The sequence below is a fragment of the Camelina sativa genome, chromosome 6 (genome assembly GCF_030686135.1).
Source record: "Camelina sativa cultivar CO46 ecotype springtype chromosome 6, ASM3068613v1".
NCBI classification, from domain to species: domain Eukaryota; kingdom Viridiplantae; phylum Streptophyta; class Magnoliopsida; order Brassicales; family Brassicaceae; genus Camelina; species Camelina sativa.
The window spans coordinates 1,399,197-1,418,279 of NC_141885.1; the positions used below are offsets into that span (position 1 = coordinate 1,399,197).

General features: G+C 33.5%; 3 protein-coding genes and 1 pseudogene across 7 annotated transcripts; 3 read left to right on the plus strand and 1 right to left on the minus strand.

The window, feature by feature from the left end:
* Window positions 1-6,089: 6,089 nt before the first annotated feature.
* Window positions 6,090-8,100, plus strand: LOC104790039 (uncharacterized). The gene is made up of 2 exons (XM_019246595.2): window positions 6,090-6,287; window positions 6,356-8,100. The coding sequence occupies exons 1-2, from the start codon at window positions 6,228-6,230 to the stop codon at window positions 8,030-8,032; spliced, it is 1,737 nt and encodes a 578-aa protein (XP_019102140.2). The 5' UTR covers window positions 6,090-6,227; the 3' UTR covers window positions 8,033-8,100.
* Window positions 8,101-9,759: 1,659 nt separating this feature from the next.
* LOC104793843 (uncharacterized) lies at window positions 9,760-11,877 on the plus strand. Its single transcript, XM_087454047.1, has one exon. The coding sequence runs from the start codon at window positions 9,813-9,815 to the stop codon at window positions 11,703-11,705; it is 1,893 nt and encodes a 630-aa protein (XP_087310173.1). The 5' UTR covers window positions 9,760-9,812; the 3' UTR covers window positions 11,706-11,877.
* An 817-nt stretch (window positions 11,878-12,694) lies between these two features.
* LOC109133409 (uncharacterized) lies at window positions 12,695-14,911 on the plus strand (annotated as a pseudogene).
* Window positions 14,912-16,263: 1,352 nt separating this feature from the next.
* LOC104790040 (protein TWIN LOV 1-like) lies at window positions 16,264-18,884 on the minus strand. 5 transcript variants are annotated; one of them, XM_010515736.3, is made up of 8 exons: window positions 17,815-18,845; window positions 17,389-17,596; window positions 17,231-17,295; window positions 17,061-17,140; window positions 16,918-16,973; window positions 16,760-16,823; window positions 16,568-16,587; window positions 16,264-16,449 (listed from the first exon to the last, which is right to left on the minus strand). In XM_010515736.3, exons 1-8 carry the CDS (start codon window positions 18,398-18,400, stop codon window positions 16,434-16,436), a joined length of 1,095 nt encoding a protein of 364 aa, XP_010514038.1. In that variant the 5' UTR covers window positions 18,401-18,845; the 3' UTR covers window positions 16,264-16,433. The 5 variants fall into 5 exon arrangements, 4 of the variants coding, with proteins under 4 accessions (XP_010514038.1, XP_010514037.1, XP_010514035.1 ...); XM_010515735.3 differs by having other exon boundaries at window positions 16,760-16,829; XM_010515733.3 differs by lacking the exon at window positions 16,568-16,587 and having other exon boundaries at window positions 16,760-16,829; window positions 17,815-18,884.
* Window positions 18,885-19,083: the final 199 nt, after the last annotated feature.

The following is a 19,083-nucleotide window of genomic DNA, read 5'->3' on the forward strand; positions in this document are numbered from 1 at the left end:
GAGAAGAAAATCCCCTACGTACGATGACTAACTTCGATACCAAGCTTAAATCCTTCATAGAGAAATAGCGTCCAAGATTCTCCTTGAATTTTTGAATCATATACCCATTGTTACCTGTAATGATAAGATCATCAACATAGACAAGCACCCGTAATTCAATGTCCTTATGAGAACGAGTAGTCATCCTGATTCCACAAAGCCAAAACGAAGGAGAGAATCCGACAACTTTTTAAACCAACACCTTGGAGCTTGTTTAAGACCGTATATAGATTTGCATAAGCGACAAACTTTACAAGGATGAGAATGACGAAAACCCGGAGGAAGCTTCATATAAACTTCTTCATCCAAATCACCATGAAGAAACGCATTGTGGACATCTATTTGGTAAACTGCCCAGCCATTAGACGCAACTAGACGTAGTAAGGTACAAATAGTAGTCATGCGCACCACCGGAGCAAATGTTTCATTATAAACAGTTGCAACTTTACAAAAAAAAAACCATTACCATGTACAATTGCAACTTTTCATAAAACACATAATTAAAATTTTCTACATATTTTTTTGAAAAATTATCAAAAATATACGATTAAAAAAATACAACTTTTGATGGTATTTATTCGGATTGCTATTATATATATATATTACTTTTATTTTGGTTTTTATTAATTAGTAATTATTGTACCCACTAATCAATCAGTTTTAAATCTTCTGTAAACGGCATATTTCTGAAATCTCTAAATAAGTCATTTAAACTTATACAACTAGTTTGAAAAAAATCCCCTTTTGAGAAGAAAAGTGGATCCAACCAATTTGAAATATACAGATGTAATCAGATGGAGCAACTTGGCAAATGTATCTTTCGATTAAAATTCAATAAACAAGGAATGGTCCATGTGCCTAACATAAGTTATATTCTATGTTTAGAACTCAGGATTAAAAATTCAATTGCTCTATCGCAGCTTGATATAAGATAATATATATGTATTATATGTATGATAAAATTTCTCCAAAAGTAAATCATTTTCATTAGAATAAAATTAAATAGTACACTCAAAATGGTTATAGAGCGAGTGTTTTTGTGAACATAGACATAAATGTGACTTCTCGTCGTCTTTAATTAATCATTAGCATGTTCAAGTTATTTTTCACTCAATTTTTAAATTAATTTAACAACAAATTTTCTTATTCATCATCCACTTCCATTTTCAAACCCAAATACATTCTTTATTCAAAAAAAAAAAACAAATACCTTAAGGTCCTTTAGACTACAAAATCGTAAAAGCAAGTAAATTTCTGGCTATACACTAAGACTTTATTTACGGAAAATACAAAATTGTAAAACCAAACTTATAGAATAATATTTAAACTTACTAGAAACTCAAAAAAATCGGTAGAAATAATTTTTCTTTGAACAGTAGTTGTCTCAATATAGTATGAAAACATAATACAATATGAAATCAAATATGTATGTAATTTTAAAAATAGACCATAAAATAATTTTAAAAAGACTCAATATGTATGTGTTTTTAAAAATAGACCATAAAATAATTAAAAATAAAAAACTCATTCGAGTGTTTAATGTTACCTTTCTTCTGCACAGATTTTATATATTGTCCTCATGTTTTTAAATTTATGTATAAGGTTTAGAGCTTGATTGGTTTTATCGCTTTAAACCTTTCGAAATCTTTAAATCTTACGTTAAATATTTAAATTATATATTTGCTAAGTCTGCCAAAATATATATTTACGTTAATTTTCAAACACTCACAATTCTTTAACTTTAATCTCCCACTATGAATTAGTTTTCTGCTTAAATATATAATTGATTTGTTTAATTTTTAAACAATTTAGTGGTTATTCAATATTTACAGTTTTCGTAATAACCATATTCAATTTTGCTATATTTGCTAAGTCTGCCAAAATATATATTTACGTTAATTTTTAAACACTCATAATTCCTTAACTTTAATCTCCCACTATGAATTAAATAATTAATTTTCTGCCTAATTTATAATGGATTTGTTTAACTTTTATACAATTTAGTGATTATTTAATATTTACAGTTTTCATAATAATCATATTCAATTTTGCTGTATTTTCATAAATATAATTTCGGTGTTTTTTTGTAATGATCCTACCTGTTTTTTTTTAAAATATAACAATCAACTAGTGGTCTTATTACCCACTAGCCACCTAACCACCACAATCAAACCAAACAGCGGAAATAATTAAAAGATAACATTAAACCAATAACCAATATCAATAAAACATCAAACCAACAACCTAACAATTTTTTAATGACTCAAACTCTATCAATCTAATAGCAACCACTAGTGGTCTTATTACCCAATAGCCACCTAACCACAATCAAACCAAACTGCGGAAATAATCAAAAGATACCATTAAACCAATAACCAATATCAATAAAACATCAAAACCAACAACCTAGTAATGTTTTAATGACTCAACTCTATCAATCTAATAGCAATCAGACCACAAAAACGAGCCAATAGAACATCCTCCTTTTCATCACCTTGATTCTACAATCACGCTTTTACCTTCACCAACACATGAAATGCGTGAGTATTTTATAAACACTCAGTAAAGCAATTGAGATAACTCTAACCATCAAACAACAATAAACAAACAAACCAAGACAACTGCATCGACCGACACCAACACATGCATCGACCGACACCAACTGGGATTGCATCGGATGAAAGACTCACATGCATCTCGACCGACGCAAATGCCGAGCATCGTTCTTCCCCGAAGCATCTCGACAGATCTTCGTTCCTAAACGTCCAAAACAAAATCCCAAAGCCTCTTGTGACCCAAAAACATATTAACAAGCTAATGAATCAACCACACAACACATAAACAAGAAAAATCAGAGAAATCTGGCTCAAAACCAACAGATCTACACTCCTAGAAGCTCCTATAACAATCCCAGCTACAAATCTCCCCAAGAACAGCCACTAATCTCCCAAAAACTCACCAAAGCCTCACACTTCTCTTTTTTTTTCTCTCTCAGAAACCACAAAAATAGGCTAAGGAAGTCGGAGCATCCTTTTTACATCACCCTTAAAGGTTTTCTAACCTAAAAACGCAGCTTAACCGAGCGTTTAACTTAAATTGTCTCGCGACAAACCGATCTTGCATTGACGGATGCAACACCTGTGATGCAACACTTGTACATCGGCAAATTAGAATCCCAATTTATCAATGTTATATTTTTATATTTTTATTATTATATATTACATTTATTTTGGTTTTTATTGATTAATAATTGTTGTATCCCTAATCAATCAGTTTTAAATCTTCGTAAACGACATATTTTTGAAATCTTTAAATAAGTCATTTAAAAATTATGGTTTGCAAAAATATCCCCTTTTGAGAAGAAAGTGGATCCAACCAATTTGAAATATACAGAAGTAATCAGATGGATCAACTTGGAAGATGGATTTTTCGATTAAAACAGTTTAGATTTTTTCAACTAAAATTCATTAAACAAAGAATGGTCCATGTGCCTTTATATTCTATGTTTAGAACTCAGGATTTATATTTTTAATAATGACCAGTAAAGAAGTCAACTTAAATCATCCTACCCTGTACCCAGGCCAGCCACTCCTCGTCCCTTCAAGTCAACAACTATTACACTATTTAACACATCCCTGAATTCTCAGGCTTGCCGATGATTTTGGCGACGGTGGAGGAAGCTTCCGAGAGAATCGAAGATGTATGGACGCCGTGGAGGTTAACTGAGAGGTTGAGGCACGGCATCTTCTTCTTCTTCTTCTTCTCTATCACTCGTTGCACAAAAAAAAAGAAAAGAATATGTTCGTTCTTGCTTCCCTAAAATGGCTGTTGAAAATACTAAACGATATATACCTTCTGATAATTTGCCAACTATTAAAAAAAGAAAAAAAGAATGCCAAACTATTAAAAATCAAAATACATGAATAAGTAAACGTCGAATTAGTTAATCCGTTTCACAAACGATACATAATCTTTTTATTTATTTGAGCTTTCGATCTCTGTGCCTTCTATTGATATATAAGAGTGTAAATAATAATACAAAAAGACACTTTGATACAGAGTAAATTAAGATATATTAACCAACCATAGCTGTATTTATTTCTATTTTAGCTTTAGCTGTATTTGTTTTTGTCAACCCGATTAGTTGTATATATAAAGGTAAAAACAAGATTTTGAAAAAAAAAAAAACATATCATATATCCATGTTGCTAAACAGGTCCAATTGCTTATATAATTAAAAAGAAAAAAATAAACAAGGTAAACAAAAACTGTTATTGCGAAAATCTAATATTTATGGAAATAATAATAACGAAATTAATTATAAAATTAAAATTACCCGATATTTTTGGAAATGGTTTAAAGTTGTTACCATAAAAGCAAATTATTAAATTTGAAATTGTATATATATAACGTAAATGGTTCTAGATTTTGAGATATTTATAGAAATCTAATTTAATTTTTGAATATTATATTTTATTTTAGATTTTTAAAATTTCTTAACCAAAAAAACTACGTTAATTAATTCATCTTAATACATATGGAAAAAACAGAAAACAAATATGAAAACCTTAGTATATATTTACTATATATCTATACTATTAAAAGGGAAATATTTTTAATTAAGTAGACATAGAGTTAGAGGTTTAATGTCATTAGATTAAGTCTTGAAAACGCGCGGATCTCGGATTGACTCGGAATATTTGTATTCGGATCTTGTATAATGTGATTGAAAGAATTAATTACAAATTCGTATACAAACAAATTTTTTCAAAAAATGAATTTAATCAATTTGTTTGACATATAAGGAAATCACAATTTAATTTTACAGCCATATAAATAGAACCGATAATTACTCAATATCTTTGAAAGCTATTTAAAGTTTGGTTCCATAATAATCAAAGAATTAAAATTGAAATTATATATATATATATATATATATATGTAAACATATTTGATTTGGTTTTATATTGTGAGATATTTAGGGAAATAACAAATCAATTTAATACAATTAGATAAAAAAAATTATTTAGTTTAGATTGTGCAATATTTCCTAAACGAAATTTAAGTAATTAATCATGATTAGTATAAATAGAAAGAATTAAAAATCAAAATTTTATATATGTAAAAAAAAATTAATTTAAGTATATATTAAAAGATATAGAAAAGTGTATGTAGAGTCTCACATTGGCTAAATATATTTATACTATTAAAAGAGAAATATTTTTCACTATATAGTCATAAAGCTTCTATTATTAAATATAATGTCATTCAAGTTAAAACAAAAAAAACCAGAGAAAATGATAGTTTGATCAAAATAAAAACTAAAAAAACCCGTCTATTCTAAAGTGATCCGGTTCGTTTGTAGTCGGGTAAAGAAGTCAACTTAAATCATCCTACCCTGTACCCAGTCCAGCCACTCCTCGTCCCTTCAAGTCAACAACTCTCACTATTTAACACATCCCTGAATTTTGTTTTTTTTTTTTAAACATAAAGAATATGTTCGGTTTCGTTGTACAAAAAAAAAAAGAAAAGAATATGTTCGTTCTTGCTTCCTAAAATGGCTGTCTAATGTTTTCTCCTCCTCTCGGAAATACTAAACGCTATTACCTTCTGATAATTTGCCAAGTTGCCAACTATTAAAAAAAGAAAAAAAAAAAGAATGCCAAACTATCAAAAATCAAAATACATGAATAAGTAAACGTCGAATTAATTAATCCGTTTTACAAACGATACAGAGAGCTTTCGATCTCTGTGCCTTCGATTGGATATAATAATACAAAAAGACACTTTGAAACCGAGTAAATTAAGACCAACCATAGCTGTATTTTTTTTCTATTTTAGCTTTAGCTGTATTTGTTTTTGTCAACACGATTAGCTGTATATAAAGTTAAAAAACAATGACTCGATAAACAATTACTACAAAATCATATCTTTGTGAAATAAATATTTAAACAAATTGCAAATGGGAGTTGTTTAAACAAATTTATGTATATATGTAGGGTGCAAGAAACATAACAATATCCTAAAAGCCAAAAAAACCCTCTCAAAAGATAATCTCCGAGAGAGCAGTCTCATGGACTTGTTTGGAGAGTTTCAGAAGGGAGAAATCGATGGGAGACCATTTCTTGTATACCAAAACGTTATGAAACAATTACCACTACTAATACAAACCCCAAACACCTCCGACGATGGAGAAACCACCATCGAAAAACCATTATCATTCCAAAACAATACAACCTCCATCTACGATCTCCCTCCCCAAACTCTTTTCTTATGCCCAAGACTCCGAACCCGATTGTTACTGAACGCTCTCGACGGTGAGATGGGTGGTGAGGACTCTAACCAAATCCTTTCCAAGTACAGTTCTTCCCCTCTCTTTGATGACACTAGTGACACTCATCATGTACTCCCTCTTTTTTGGTGCAACAACAAAGAAGTCGATCCAGAAGCTGAAGAAGGTGATGAGTGCTATTCCTGCTCTATCCAAACCATCGGTACGGACTATTATTTTTGTGCCACGTGTGATAAAAGGTTTCATAAAGAATGCGTCGAGTGTCCACTTAGGATTAGTTATCCTTCCCACCCCAAACATTCTCTCCAACTCTTCTATTCTAAATATAGATCTGACAATTGCATCTCCTGTAGAGAAAGAGCAACCTATATGATTTATTTTTGTGCTCTTTGCGACACCTATATGCATGTCCTTTGTGCTCAGAAAAAAATACCCTTTTTCATAGACAAACCAAAAAGGCATGACCATACTCTCTCCCTTTTCCCTAGACAAGCTTCCTTAACCTGCAATATTTGTGGTTTGGTTAATAAACTTCATCTCACTTACGCCTGCCCTTCTCTATGCGATTTCGTTTCCCATAGTGATTGTATCCACAACCCACAAACCATAAGAATATCTCGTCACTACCACCATGTCTCTTTCACTTCTACTCTTTCGTTAGGAAGATGGTCTTGTGGAGTTTGCCGCCGTACGATTGACCCTGAGTATGGTGCATATACTTGCAATGTGTGTAATGACTACGCTGTTCACACAAGATGTGCATTGCGCACAGATATATGGGATGGCATTGAACTCGAAGGAGTACCAGAAGACGACGTAGAAATTGAGCCTTTCGAGAGGATATCTGATGAAATAATACTCCATTTCTCTCATGGATGTCATATGAAGTTTGAGACCAGTGGAGTTTACGACGGAAACAAGTTTTGTCAAGCATGTACCCTTCCAATAAACGAGGACTATTTTTATGTATGTGTGGAATTGTGTGACTTCATCTTACACGACAGATGTGCATATGCTCCACGTAGAAAGGTCCATCCATTACATCCCCATCCACTTATACAAAAGGCTGTTCATGAAGACCATGTATTCGGATGTGATGCTTGTATGCGTACTAGTAATGGTTTTGGGTATAGGTGTACCAATCAGGATTGTGACTACATACTAGATGTAGTGTGTGCTTCGACTTCTGAGCCGTTTAATTATCAAGGCCATGAACACCCCTTATTCATGGAGAAAGACCCTAGAAAAAAGCCAATATGCCACATTTGCAAGTCAAAGAAAGACAAGGTGTTTAACTGCTATGAATGTGAATTTGTTATATGTTTCGAATGCGCTACCTTACCATACAAGGTAAGGTATGAGGATGATGACCATTACCTTAGATTTTGCGGTGGATATGAGGCAAGTGACAAGGATTGGTGTGAGATATGCGAAAAGAGAATAAAGATTGGAAAAAACAAAGGGTTCTATAAGTGCAATGACTGCTGCACCTCGCTTCATATTAATTGTTTACTTGGTCCAGAACCATATATGAAGCCTGGTCAAATTACCACAGAAGATAAAGGTGATGGGGTGCTTGTTATACGCAACAAATTTTCTTCTCGACCAATTTGCTATTCTTGCAGTAACCGTTGTCCGTATCCAACATTTTATAGTTTTGAAGAGAGTGTGTTTTGTTCTTTAAACTGTTTTCATTATTAACGCTTAAATCATATACACGTCGATAGCCATTGAGTTATCCTTATCCCTTTCTTTTTTTAAACTTTAATCGTACTACGTCGATACCTGCGCAAGTATTTTTCTTTTCTTCTGAATGTGTAATTTTGGCTTTCTGTTGTACTTTTGTTTGTTTTTGTTAGTTCTTGTTTGTCAACCTTATATGTCTTTGGAGTTGATTTAATATTTAAATAATATTACATAAAAGCGTTTAGACTTCATATAAACATATGTGATGAAATTTTTTGACGTATGAAAATTTCTTAAATTGCTAATTCATGAAACCAATTATAATAAACAAATTTTGGTTTATTTATTAGCCTAACCACCTAACGTAGGTACGTTGTCGCCCACTTCCCTGAATGAAGCTATATATCGCAGTTTGATCCAAATTAGCAATTATCGTTTTTATTATTAAAAATTAAATTTCAATTCAAATTCTATAAACAAAAATTAATGGTCCATGTGGCGTAAATATTGAGAAATATTAAACCGTGCGAGTTACAAGGATGTGTTAAGTCGTGTGACAGTGGGCAACTGAGTCAAATTTCGATCAAAGGTAAGAGCGTACGTTTATATGCTGTAGTTGGGTTGAGAAATAGTAGAATTTTTTATTTTATTTTATTTTTATAAGTACTTCAATTTCATTAAAATGAAAAGTTTGTAGTAAATATAACCAGCTTAATACATAAGAACATCCCTTGCCAAAAAAAAAAAGGGATAAAAAAAAAAAGGAAGGATCAATATTTAGAGAACTGATTAGTAGAGAAATAACTAGTCATACTTGAGCCAGAATTAGTTGAAATTGATACGGATGCATATGTAATAACTGTTAGAAATGTTTTGATTGGTCAATTTAATTGATGTGAACCTTAAAACACTGATCTACATTTGTACATTGTGATTTGTGAAGATAGCATTTAGTTAGCCCATAAGTAATTTATTTGCCACTGAAGCTATATGCCACAACAAACAATCACGATTAGATCACGATTAGATCATTTCATAATATCATAATTATCAGTACAGAACAGAAAGTATAATGTCCTATGAATCAACCTGCTGACACCTTTTATTATTAAAGAACTTAATCATCCATGTGCAATAAGCAATAAACTGATCCATGTGCCTTGTATTCTATGTTAGAATCGGTATCATCAGCAACGTAGGATTTCTAACTAACAACGACTGGTATAGAAGTCAACGTAATCATCCAACCAAGGCCAGCCAATTTGGTAACGCTACCACTACTTTTCATTGTTTCTTTATACTATAAATTAAAAACATGTTTTGGTACACCACTACTTTCAATTATTTCAAGTCAAATTGTTGGGGTATATTTTCGTTTTTGTTTGACAATACTAATTATATTGCAACATTTTTGTTTGACTATTACAGTTTTGTTTAATCTTGTGGCGTCACTAAATCCGATTGTGAACGTAACAAGCCAACAAACAGTCGAAGCTTGATTGGTCCAACTAGTACTACATGATTCTAATAATATAAGTAACTTTAGTTTAGTTGTGTTTTTTTTTTCCAAACCAGCTGTATGTATGTAGAGAGTTAATTTAATAAATTTTGTACATTAATTAAAGATGTATTGGAGTATTTATCAAAGATATTCAAAAAAAAAATGCAAATGGAAAGCTGGAAAAATTAAAACGTCGTGTCTGAGTGTAATGTGTATGCATGTGGTATATATGGGAAAGAAGGAAAAGAACAATATATATCCCAAACCAAAAAAAAAAAAAAAAAAAGAGCAGTTATGGACTTGTTCGGAGAATTTCATAAGGTGGAAATCGATGGGAAACCATTTCTCGTATACCGCAACTTTATAAAACCACTACCACAAATCCAAACCTCAAACTCCTCTGATAAAGTATCCATTGACTCCATCTACGATCTCCCTCCTCAAACTCTTTTCTTATGCCCAAGACTCCGAACCCGATTGTTATTGAACGCTCTCGATGATGAGAGGGGTGGTGAGGACTCTAACCAAATCCTTTCCAAGTACAGTTCTTCCCCTCTCTTTGATGACACTAGTGACACTCATCATGTACTCCCACTTTTTTGGTGCAACAACAAAGAAGTCGATCCAGAAGCTGAAGAAGGTGATGAGTGCTATTCCTGCTCTATCCAAATCATCGGTACGGACTATTATTTTTGTGCCACGTGTGATAAAAGGTTTCATAAAGAATGCGTCGAGTGTCCACTTAGGATTAGTTATCCTTCCCACCCCAAACATTCTCTCCAACTCTTCTATTCTAAATATAGATCTGACAATTGCATCTACTGTAGAGAAAGAGCAACCTATATGATTTATTTTTGTGCTCTTTGCGACACCTATATGCATGTCCTTTGTGCTCAGAAAAAAATACCCTTTTTCATAGACAAACCAAAAAGGCATGACCATACCCTCACCCTTTTCCCTAGACAAGCTTCCTTAACCTGCAACATATGTGGTTTGGTAAATAAACTTCATCTCACCTACGTCTGCCCTATATGCGATTTCGTAGCCCATCGTGATTGTATCAATATCCCACAAACCATAAGAATATCTCGCCACCACCATCGTGTCTCTTTTATTTCTTCCCTTCCTTTTGAAGAAAAGCCTTGCGGAGTTTGCCGTCAAATGATTGACAGTGATTATGGTGCATACACTTGCAAAGAGTGTATTGGCTATGTCGCTCACATAAGATGTGCACTACGTAAGGATATATGGGATGGAAAAGAACTGGAAGGGGTACCAGAAAAATCAGAAGAAGATGACGTTGAGTCCTTCAAGAGGATATCTGATGGAGTAATACTCCATTTTTCACATCGCCATCATCTGAAGTTTGAGACAAGTGGACTTTACGATGGAAAGAAATTTTGTCAAGCGTGTGTCCTTCCAATCAACGAAGGTAATTTTTATGTATGTGTGGAATGTGATGATTTCATGCTACATGAAACATGTGCAGATGCTCCACGTAAAAAAGTACATCCGTTACATCCCCATCCCCTTAAACAAAAGGTTGATCATGGAGACGATGTATTCAAATGCAGTGCTTGTATGCGTAAGAGTAATGGTTTCGCTTATGGGTGTACCAACCAGAATTGTAACTTCATACTAGATGTAGTGTGTGCTTCGACTGCTGAGCCGTTTAATTATAAAGGCCATCAACACCCCTTATTCCTATCGTTAGACCCAAATGAAAAGCCAACGTGCCACATTTGCAAGTCAACGAAATTTAAGAAGGTACTCAACTGCATTGAGTGTGAATTTATTATATGTTACGAATGCGCCACCTTACCATACATGGTAAGGTATAAGCATGATGAACATTATCTCACATTTTGCCATGGAGATAAGGCAAGTGACTCCGATTGGTGTGAATTATGTGAGGGAAAGTTAGCAATTGGAGGAAAAGAAGGGTTCTATGAGTGCAACGATTGCTGTACCACGCTTCATATTACTTGCTTACTTGGTCGAGATCCATACTATAAGGCTGGTCAAAGTTTCGAAATAGGTGACGGTGTGATTCGTTTTCAACGCAACAATTCTGCTTCTCGGCCTACTTGTTGTATGTGCGATACCCGTTGTCCGTATCCAATAGTATTCGTGTACATAGTGGATATTGTTCCTTATTTTCTATGTTCTAGTAGACACTTGAGGTAGGGAACCCTAGTCTACAACCATTGAGTTATCTCTTTTCTAATATGTATTTTTGGTTTTCTTTTGTTTTGTATATAATATTATTTTTTTGTTGTTGGTTCTTTTCGTCTACCTTGTTTGTGTGCGTTTGATTTAATTCGGTATTAATATATTTAAAGCATTTACCTTTTAAAAACGCAATCCATCTGATTTATTAGACTAAATCATTAAATTTTTAACTAAGAGATGTCGTGAAATTCCCTCTATATTAATACATGGCTGACATTGCATTATTTCGAAGTAAGAATTCAACAAATCCCATTTGAGAAGAGGGTCACAACCAATTTACTTCGAAAATACCACTATAATAAAAGAGAAATAGTCAGCTGGATCAACTTGCATTGCACTACTTCCCATTGTCTCGAGTCATAACTTTCACACGACACACATCCTTGACTTAAACAAACATAAAAATTAAATAAATATGTTCGTTCTTGCTTCCGTAACATGGCTTTCTATACTGAACGTTTAGTTTAGCCCTCTCCTTTCAACAGATTTTCAGATAACCTGTTTTTTAAAAAAATCTATGCTTACAAAAACATAGTATATTTTAAATAAAAAGTGGCTATTGAGAAAAATTAATGTCCACTAAAGTCTAAAGGTAAGGGTTACATGTATATAGTTGGGTTGACAATCAGTAGAAATTGATGCGGTAGCATATGATAGTTTTTAGAATTTTTTATTAGCTAAATTATATGTGAAGTTTTTTAATTGATATGACAATAATACATAAAGACTTTTTGAAACAGAGTTAAATTTAAATATACCAACCATACCTAGTAATTAATTTCTAATATCACAATCCAGCTGTATCTGTTTTTTTTGTCAACCAGCTTAGCTGTATATAATATAAAGCTAAAAATTAAAATAATGACATTGTGATATAAAGTTTTAATGTAAATAAATACTAGACAAATTGCAAATGGAAGTTGTTTAAGACTTGGAAAGCTTGAAAATTGAGACGAGGATAACTCATTTGAGTCTGTATGTTTTTATATAGACATATCAAAAAATCCCAAAATCCTCAAAACTAATCTCCGAGTGAGCAGTCATGGACTTGTTCGGAGATTTTCACCAGGGAGAAATAGATGGGAAACCATATCTCCTATACCACAACGTTATGAAACCATTACCACAAACACAGACCCCAAACTCCTCCGCTGAAAACACCACCATCGAAAAACCATTATCAATCCAAAACAAAACAAACCCCTCCGATAAACTCCCTCTTCAACCTCGTCGACGTTTCGTATGCCCTACATCACGACACGATTTAACAGTGAGTGATGGGAATATTACAACATGTGATGAAGACGGGTCACTATTACCTGATCTCTCACTACTTACCCTCTCTGTGGTGACAACACGTCGTATACTCATGTCGTATTCCCGTCGTATACTCATGTCGTATTCCCGTCGTGGTCCAACAATAAAGAATCTGATCATCTTTTCAACGGTTGCGGCATTTGTAGAGCCCAAATGGTCGGCACAACCTCTTACATCTGTGTCGCCTGTAAGAAAAGGTACCACAAAGAATGTGTCGAGTCTCCACTTGAGATCAATTACCCTTCCCACGTCAAACATTCTCTCCAACTTTATTATTCTATGAAAACATCTACGCATTGCATCTTGTGCACAAAAAAAGCAGATCGTATCATATACTATTGTGCTCTTTGCGACATTTAATTATATGCATCCGATCTGTGCTCAGGCGGCAATACCTTTTTTTTATAGACCAACCAAAAACACATGACCATACCCTCACCCTTTTCCCTAGACAAGCTTCCTTAACCTGCAATGTTTGTGGTTTGGTCAATAAACTTCATCTCACCTACGTCTGTCGTTCTATATGTGACTTTGTAGCCCATAGTGATTGTATCCAAATCCCACAAACCATAATAATATCTCGTCACCAACACCGTGTCTCTTTTACTTCTTCTCTTCCATTGGGAATAACGTACTGTGGAGTATGTCGCCAAATGGTTGACCGTGATTATGGCGGATACACTTGCAACATGTGTAGTGGCTACGTTGTTCACACAAGATGTGCACTGCGCCAGGATATATCGGATGGCATTGAACTCGACGGAGTACCAGATGAAGACGGTGATATTGAGTCCGCGTACGAGATCATATCTCATGGAGTAATAATCCATTTTTCTCATGGCTGTCATATGAAATTTGACGACAGTGGAGACAGTTTACGACGGAAACAAGTTTTGTCAGGCGTGTGCCCTTCCAATCAACGAGGAAAATTTGTATGCATGTGAGGAATGTGATTTTATCCTACACGAAAGATGTGCAGAAGCTCCTCGTAAGATGTACCATCCATTGCATCCCCATCCCCTTAAACAAAGGGTTGTCCATGAAAATAACGTATTCATATGTGAAGTACGTATGTGACCACATAAGTAATGGTTTCGGATATGAGTGCACGAAGGAGGGTTGTGATTACATACTAGATGTAGTATGTGCCTCGGCTTCTGAGCCGTTCAACTATCAAGGCCATCAACACCCATTATTCCTAGCGTTAGGCCCAAACGTAAAGCCAATGTGCCATATTTGCAAGTCAACAAAATATAACCAGGTATTTAACTGTATTGATGAGTGTGACTTTGTTATATGTTTTGAATGCGCTACCTTACCATACATGGTAAAGGTATAAGCATGATGAACATTACCTCACATTTTGTCATGGAGATGAGGCAAGTGGCTCAGATTGGTGTGAGTTATGCGAGGGAAAATTAGTACTGAGAGTTGGAGGAAGAGAAGGAGGATTCTATAAGTGCAACGATTGCTGCACCACGATTCATATGACATGTTTACTTGGCCCTCATCCATATTTAAAGCCCGGTCAAACAATGACATTTGGTGAAGAATGCTTAATTATACGCAACAGTTCTCCTCGGCTATTTTGCAATGTTTGCAATATGCGTCGTCCGTATCCAACAATTTACCTATTCAAAGGGTCTCTTGGTATTCTATGTAACATAAATGGAGATGATTGAGTTATCCCTGCTCTTTTTTATTTCTAATTTTTAATATGTATTTTTGGCTTCTTTTTTCTTTCTTACCTATCTAGTCAAACGTTGTTTGTTTGTATTTTATGTTTGTAGTTCCATAATGATTGTATCTCTATCTCACAAACCATAAAAATATCTTGCCACCCCCATCGCGTCTCTTTCATTTCTTCTCTTCCATCAAGAAAATTGTGTTGAGGAGATTGCCGCCAAGAGCTGTTCACACAAGATGTGCATTGCGCACGGATATATCTATGTGATGACATTGAACTTGGGGGAGTACCAGATGATGACGAAGACATTGAACCCTTCGAGAGGATATCTGATGGAATAATACTCCGATCCATTTCTCTCATGGATGTCATCTGAAATTTGAGACCAGTGGTGTCTCTACGACGAAATCAAGTTCATGTCAAGCGTGTATCCTTTCAATCAACGAGGAGAACTGCAAGAAACGTTGTATGTATCCAATATATTTTTGAGTTTAGAGAACTGAGATCTGGTGTTGTATGTGCCCTTTCACACTAACAAGACTTCTACAACCATTGAGATTGAGTTATCCTTTTTCTGTTGTGATATTTTATTTAGTTTGTTCTTATATATATCAACCTTGTTCGCTTTTGCGTCTGATCCTCTCTTTATTAAAAGGGAAGTACACTACTTCAAATTGGTAGACTTTATATTTTTAATAAATGGTTACAAATGATTATAAATAGGTTATACATAAGTTATAAATTATTCCATATATTAATTGGTTACATCAAAATATGGGGTGCAATTATAATTGTGGATATTCCAAATTTATATATTAATTGGTTACACTTAAATATTGGATACACAACCTTAATTGGAGATCTTCAAAATTGATAATTGATATATTAATGGTAACAAATAAAATCATAGATATTCCAAACTGTATTTCCGTAAGATTTAGTCCTATATCACGTTTTTTCAAAGATCTTTAAACACAATACAAATTTATATTTCACAGATTTTATTGATAGACCACATTGTTAACCAAGTTATTAAAGGATATACCATATCGTATTCTGAATTAAAAATAAAATCTTAATCAGAATTTTCAAAATTTTGTATAAAATAAATTTAACCAGTGTTATAACACAGATACTTATCCAGAATCATTAACAATATACAATTTATAAAATAGATATCTTTTTTTGAAGCTATTATATTTAACATATAATTTTATTACATAATATTTTATTTAAAAAAAACTTTTAAAAACAATCATATAAATTATATTATATATATAAATTATAATATAAATAATAAATTTCAATCCGTGGTCTTAATCTAGTTGCATATTTAAACGAAGCTAGAGTATACTGTATACTCACGTCTATTACCATTTTTTTTTTTTTTGACATTTCTAGACTTTTTAAGGACTCAGCTGAACCAACTTTTTTAAGGATCAAAATGAGGACTTCATTCATGTACAAAGATTATACATAAATATGACCAATTCAATTCATACTCTTTAATTTCTACATCTTTCTAAGAGGTATTTTCATCTTTCTGGGCTTATATTAGCATGTCACCATGAATGAGCTCCTAACCGCTACTCTTACAGCACCGACCACACTCAGTTGCTTTGTCTCCGGTCTCAGCTCTTTACTTTCAGTATTTCTGCAACTTGCTTCGACCTGAACACCTACAAAATATGCTGTCTGAAACCAAATGTTTAAGACAAGAAAAAGAACAGAGCAATTAGGTTACTGAATTCTCAGTCAGAAAGATGTTAATTGCAAATGACCTTTTATTGTTCTTAAACCAATCACCACTCACATTTGTCCAATTTGGTTTAACTGCTTCACACCATACCATAATCAAATTCGAACTTTGTTTAGTTTTCCATATCGTGACAACATGAATCTTGGGAACACTATATTTATTTTAGCTACAAAACTAGCGAAACCGTGCTGATATTTGAAGTTTTACATACACAAAGGAGTAGCAGGAAGTCAGGAAGATATTTACCTTGCCTGAAGCATTACGAACTGGTGAGATGTGAAGAAGGTTCCAAAATGTGCTCTTATCTTTTCTGTTGCTGATAAAAACATAAATGATAAGCCCAAAAGAAATCAAAGAAACAAGAATCACTCAGCAAAAATGTATTGAAGAAATAAATCTTCAACCTGTAATTTAGAATTTGCACTGTGCATGATTGTCCCTTTAAGATGCACTCCTTCATCTGAACCGAAAAAAAACAATCACAATCTCAATTCTACGGAGTCTCGGGCAACATTACTTAGTTAAGTCAAAAACGAAATCACACTACCTCGTAAAGAACTGAAGAATCAGTATCAACTCCACTCAGAAATCTACAGTTTTGTCCCAATACTTCATGCCTCTTGTAGCCTACCAACAGAGTCAAAAATAAGAACAATGCCAAAATCTAATATAAAGGTTGCTAATTTCTGAAAACCCACACACACAAAAAACACTCACCAGTCAATGTCAAAAAGGCATCACTCGCATAAATAATAGGCATGTCGGGTATGCATGGATTGGTTCTGCAAAGTAAAAGAGAAACAATGTCAAGGGGATAACCAACAACAGCAGACTGTAGTTCCATAACTAAAACCAACAAAATACATAAAACTCACAATACGAAACTTTGTTTGATTCTACCAAGAGAAATAACTAACGACGAGCTTAGACAATCTACTCCTCGCAAGCAGTACCGCTTCCCGCAGACTAATCTACCACTCAACTCGCTGTAACGCGTTAAAACAGATAACACATTGTTAATTGCTTCCACAGCTCTTAGCTTCTCAGACTCGCTCGCTTCACAGTACTCCCAATCCTCTAATCCTGCAATACAAAATACAACAATGCTTTAGATAACCTAGTTTTGCAGGTAAAAGATAAGTCCACTACAATGATTTCAAAATCTTAATTCAATACTTAGTACATTCATTAAGCAGTTAAGGAAAGATTTAGCTAAAGAATGAAGTTTTAAAAGCTGATTTAAAAGCTCTATGTGGAATTCTATCAAACAAGTAATACGCATTACTTAAAAAAAAACAAACCTTGTTCATCATCATCACATTCAACAGGTAAAGCTCGATGCTGAACGAAATTACCAAAACAAACCTCTCTTCGACAAGAACCAAACACAAATTCAGAATGATCCAACGACGAGACATCATCTCCGACACTTGTCAACTTGCGATGATGATCTCGTCCCGAGATCGGGACCTGAACGGCAACAAAATTGATGACTTTGCCATCATCTCTCCCAAAAACAGGGATCATATGAAACAACATCCAAAACGGAGACCCAGATTTACGATAGTTCAACAAGCTCACTTGAACAGATCTCTCTTCACGAATCGCTTCACGAATCTCCATGATCGATCTTCGATTAGTCTTGGGACCTTGGAAAAACTTGCCGTTTCTTCCGATCACCTCTGCTCTCGAATACCCAGTCATCTTCAAAAACCCTAAGCTCGCGAAAACAATCGGGTGACCCGAAAGAAACGGGTCGGTGATTGTGAAATTGTGAGGAAGCTCGTCTAACGCTTCTTTGATCCATAGAGTGTATCGACGGTTCAAAGATTCTTCTTCTTCTTCAGTGAAAACTGATACTACTGAAGATTCTTCTGCTAAGGACATAATCGTAATAAACACTCGATGTCGATGATGATGATGATGATGATGATGACTACTCTTCTTCTTCTTATCAGTCTACTGTTTAGTGCCAATCCCATGTGGGTTTTGAGTCGAGATTGAAAAGAAAAAGAAAAAAAAAAAAAAAAAAACTCTTTTGTTTCAACAAAGTGAATCCGAAACAAAATAAAAATCGAAACTTTGTGAGATAATGATAAGACAAGAAGAGGGAAGAAGAAGAAGAAGAAAGCAGATGAATTTGAACAATTAGGGTTAAAATTGATTGATGTAATCACTCTAGAAGATCTTCGTCTGATTCTTTTCGTTTTATGTGGCTATCGGAAGAGGACGATTGATTGATTTTGTCGCGTCTCTCTCTCTCTCTTCTCTCTGTTCTTGTTTTGTGAGTTTGAGTTGTAAAAATATTCAGATATTTTCTTTTTTCTAATTTAGTAGTAAAACAATTATCCACAAAGATTTAAGGATAAGTACACATTTAGGATAAGATTAATAAGTGTACTTCATTCTTAATATTCATTTTTGTGATCTGAGTATTTTAAAACAGAATTTTTTTATTTAAAAAAAAAAAATTCAAATTTTTTTTATTTTTTTTTACTTATCAATGGTGAATTGTTAATAAAAAATAATACTTTTATAATTATTTTTCATATGTATAAAAAATGTAAAAA